Source organism: Ochotona curzoniae, unplaced genomic scaffold, assembly GCF_017591425.1.
Source record: "Ochotona curzoniae isolate NIBS_2020 unplaced genomic scaffold, NIBS_Ocur_1.0 contig_2754, whole genome shotgun sequence".
NCBI classification, from domain to species: domain Eukaryota; kingdom Metazoa; phylum Chordata; class Mammalia; order Lagomorpha; family Ochotonidae; genus Ochotona; species Ochotona curzoniae.
The window spans coordinates 34845211-34848023 of record NW_024465582.1 but is presented as its reverse complement, the minus strand read 5'-3'; the positions used below and the strand labels follow the sequence as shown (position 1 = coordinate 34848023).

The 2813-nt window shown below is 40.3% G+C and overlaps 1 protein-coding gene across 1 annotated transcript; it reads right to left on the bottom strand.

The window, feature by feature from the left end:
- Window positions 1-1382: 1382 nt before the first annotated feature.
- LOC121154596 (inositol monophosphatase 1-like) lies at window positions 1383-2177 on the bottom strand. The gene has a single exon (XM_040977630.1). It carries the CDS (start codon window positions 2124-2126, stop codon window positions 1383-1385), a length of 744 nt encoding a protein of 247 aa, XP_040833564.1. The 5' UTR covers window positions 2127-2177.
- Between the last annotated feature and the right edge of the window lie 636 nt (window positions 2178-2813).

Here is a 2813-nt window from a genome sequence, read left to right as displayed (position 1 = left end):
CTGCAAAAAAAAAAGAAAAGAAAAGAAAAGAAAAAACCTGAACTTAGAATACTGTATAAGATTTTTAAAGTAAAAGTGACCAACAGTTTAGGTACAGACATTATTATAACACCTACATCTTGGTATCATATATACTTAACATACTAAGTATATGCAACAATAAAATAACCCCCCTATCTTGAACACTACAAAGAGGCATTTTTCATCTTATTCATTGCAAGGCTCATACACCCACAACAGAATTTCATAATCTGTTCACAAGTCAAGAGATAAAGCTAAACAATGCATTAATCTTTTAGAAATGTCTATGAACCAGTACAATTTTCCTCTTGAGTTTCATAGGCCAAGAACTATGAGGAAATGCTTAAAGGCTTCATAGGACCCAGCAGCAAGGAAGTTAAATGAGAAAAGATCAAGAAAACACACCATGTATCTGCCAGCTCAACCACAGCAGGGTGAGCACTCAACTTGGGAAAAGTCAGGCCACACCTAATTACAACAGGTACCTGAGCAAGTGCTTCTGGGCAACGTTTTTTTCTCCGACCAAAGGGTTTGGACATTTAAGGGAATCCAAACAGCCCATAATGAGATGATTTAGAAAACAGTAATAAGTATTAATTACAAAAATGTCTACAATTGGTGATACCACCTGGCAGCATGGATGATAATGTGAAATATAAAAAGGAAAACTAGGTAAATTGTTACTTTAGGACCTGAAGCATACAGAATGCTGAGTCCATCACTTGACACGCCATTCTTATCACGTTTCTAATGTAAATTTTGGTCTGTCTACAGTCTGGCAGCTACTATGCCAGGTTCTCTGGGCACATTGATTCATGGCAAGGGTGTCCCTGTTACATCTTTACACATAGTTAAAGATGGCCTGATAAACCAAAGGGAAAACTGTCTCCAAAAAGCAGATGTTCTGATGGAGGGTTCTTGTAGATAAATATTTCTGAGGCTCATGTTTTCCTGAAGAACACATCTACCCAATACACACATATCAATGCACACTTTTGACTAGCTTAGTTTGTGTTACAGCTGTCTCATGAACTGTTTACTGCTTTTGTATCTGTCCTAAAGTGCATTCTTAACATGCAACATTTTTTAAAACAGTGAAGCAAACATGGGTACTACTCTTATATATCCCAGTCTTAGTCTATGGAGCAATTGCCAATTTTTTAATCTGGATTCCAAAGAAAATTTAAATCAGTAGCCCACGTCTGAAACGGATGTCCCTCAGTGCATGAACAAATCTGGGGGGAAGTGGCTGTGACTGTGTGTTACTGTCATTAGTCCTCGTCATTCCTCTGGAAAGGAACGATCTGTGTTTCTTTGGAGATCCTTTCTGCTAATGTTCTGGTGCTTGCTGCAATTATTCCTCATGACATCAAATCAAATGGTCCTCCTGTTACATCCATGAGCATGCCACCAGCTTTGATAACAATGATGCCAGCTCCTGCCATGTCCCAGCGGTGAATCCCCATTTCGTAATACACATCTGCTCCTCCAGTTGCCACGAGGCACATATTAACAGCTGCCGTGCCAACACCCCAGATCCCATGAACAGGAATGCAAAGAAGTTTCTCCATATTAGAAAGAATGATTTTTATAGTCTCTGGTGTTCTGGAAGAGCCCAGCTCAGTCACCAAGAGTGATTTGGTAATATCTTCCTGTTGTGAAACCTGAAGCTTTTGGCCATTACAAAAGGCACCTTTTCCTTTTCTGCCAGTATACATCTTATCTTCTATCCAACTGTACACAACTCCAAATTCCATCTTTTTATTTACAACAAAGCCAATCGAAACAGGTACAAAAGGAAACCTATGAACAAAGTTGGTGGTTCCATCAATAGGGTCAATGATCCACGTGGGGTTGTCAGTTAAAACACTCTTCTCCCCAGCTGCCACGGACTCCTCACCAATGAAACTGCGGGATGGGTATTTTTCCTTTATAGAAGCAATAAGCATTTTCTCAACTTTTTGGTCAGTAACCATCACCAAATCAGCAGGAGAACTTTTAATCATAGCATTCATTTCATTTTCCAGAGCTTCACAAACTACCTCTCCAGCCTGCCTGGCCAGCATCACTGCATAATCCATGCATTCCTGCCAAGTGTCAGCCATCTCCTCAGGTCCTCAGCTGTCCCAGATAGACATCCCACAGCTGGCGGTATCCACGGCTCAGCGCTTCTGGAGGCAGAGGGGCTGCCCGGGACAGCCATCATGCCTTTTATGTTATGTAGTTTATAGACATGCTGATGGCATCACAGGATGTCTTTTGACAGTTTTGTGCATCTCTCTATTGCATTGCCCACAAATGGTTGGTTTAGAGCTAGGCCCAAGATTCAGTCACTTGCAGCTTGTGTTTTGTTTTGTTTTGTTATGTTTTATTGGCAAGTAGAAGATGTTGGGTGGGGACGCCCAGGATCCCAGGATGTCTGTTCTCTGTGATTGTTCAGGTGGTTGCAAGCTGATTCATCCACTCTAGCCAGTTGCTTTAGCAGCTGCTGACCATCGATTGTAAAATGATAGTGTTCAAATCTTATTATTTCTTCACAATTACCAGGAGGTTAATCTCATTGTCTGCCCTGAGGGACAGAACCTTCAAGAAAGGCAAGCAAATTGATGCTCTTTCCTTCTGTTTGCCAGTGTTCTGAATAATTACTTGTTCTAGTTGGTTCCAAAAGATTTTTCTTTGCTCCCCTTTAAAATTTTTTCACTCTTATTTATGGATTTTTTAAAGATTTATTTATTGTTTTTATTTAAAATCAGATATACAGAGAGGAGGAGAGACAGAGAGGAAGATCTTCC

Bases quoted from the DNA above. Each gene is read 5' to 3' on its own strand.
- LOC121154596 (XM_040977630.1), bottom strand. From the start codon at position 2,126: ATGGCTGACACTTGGCAGGAATGCATGGATTATGCAGTGATGCTGGCC.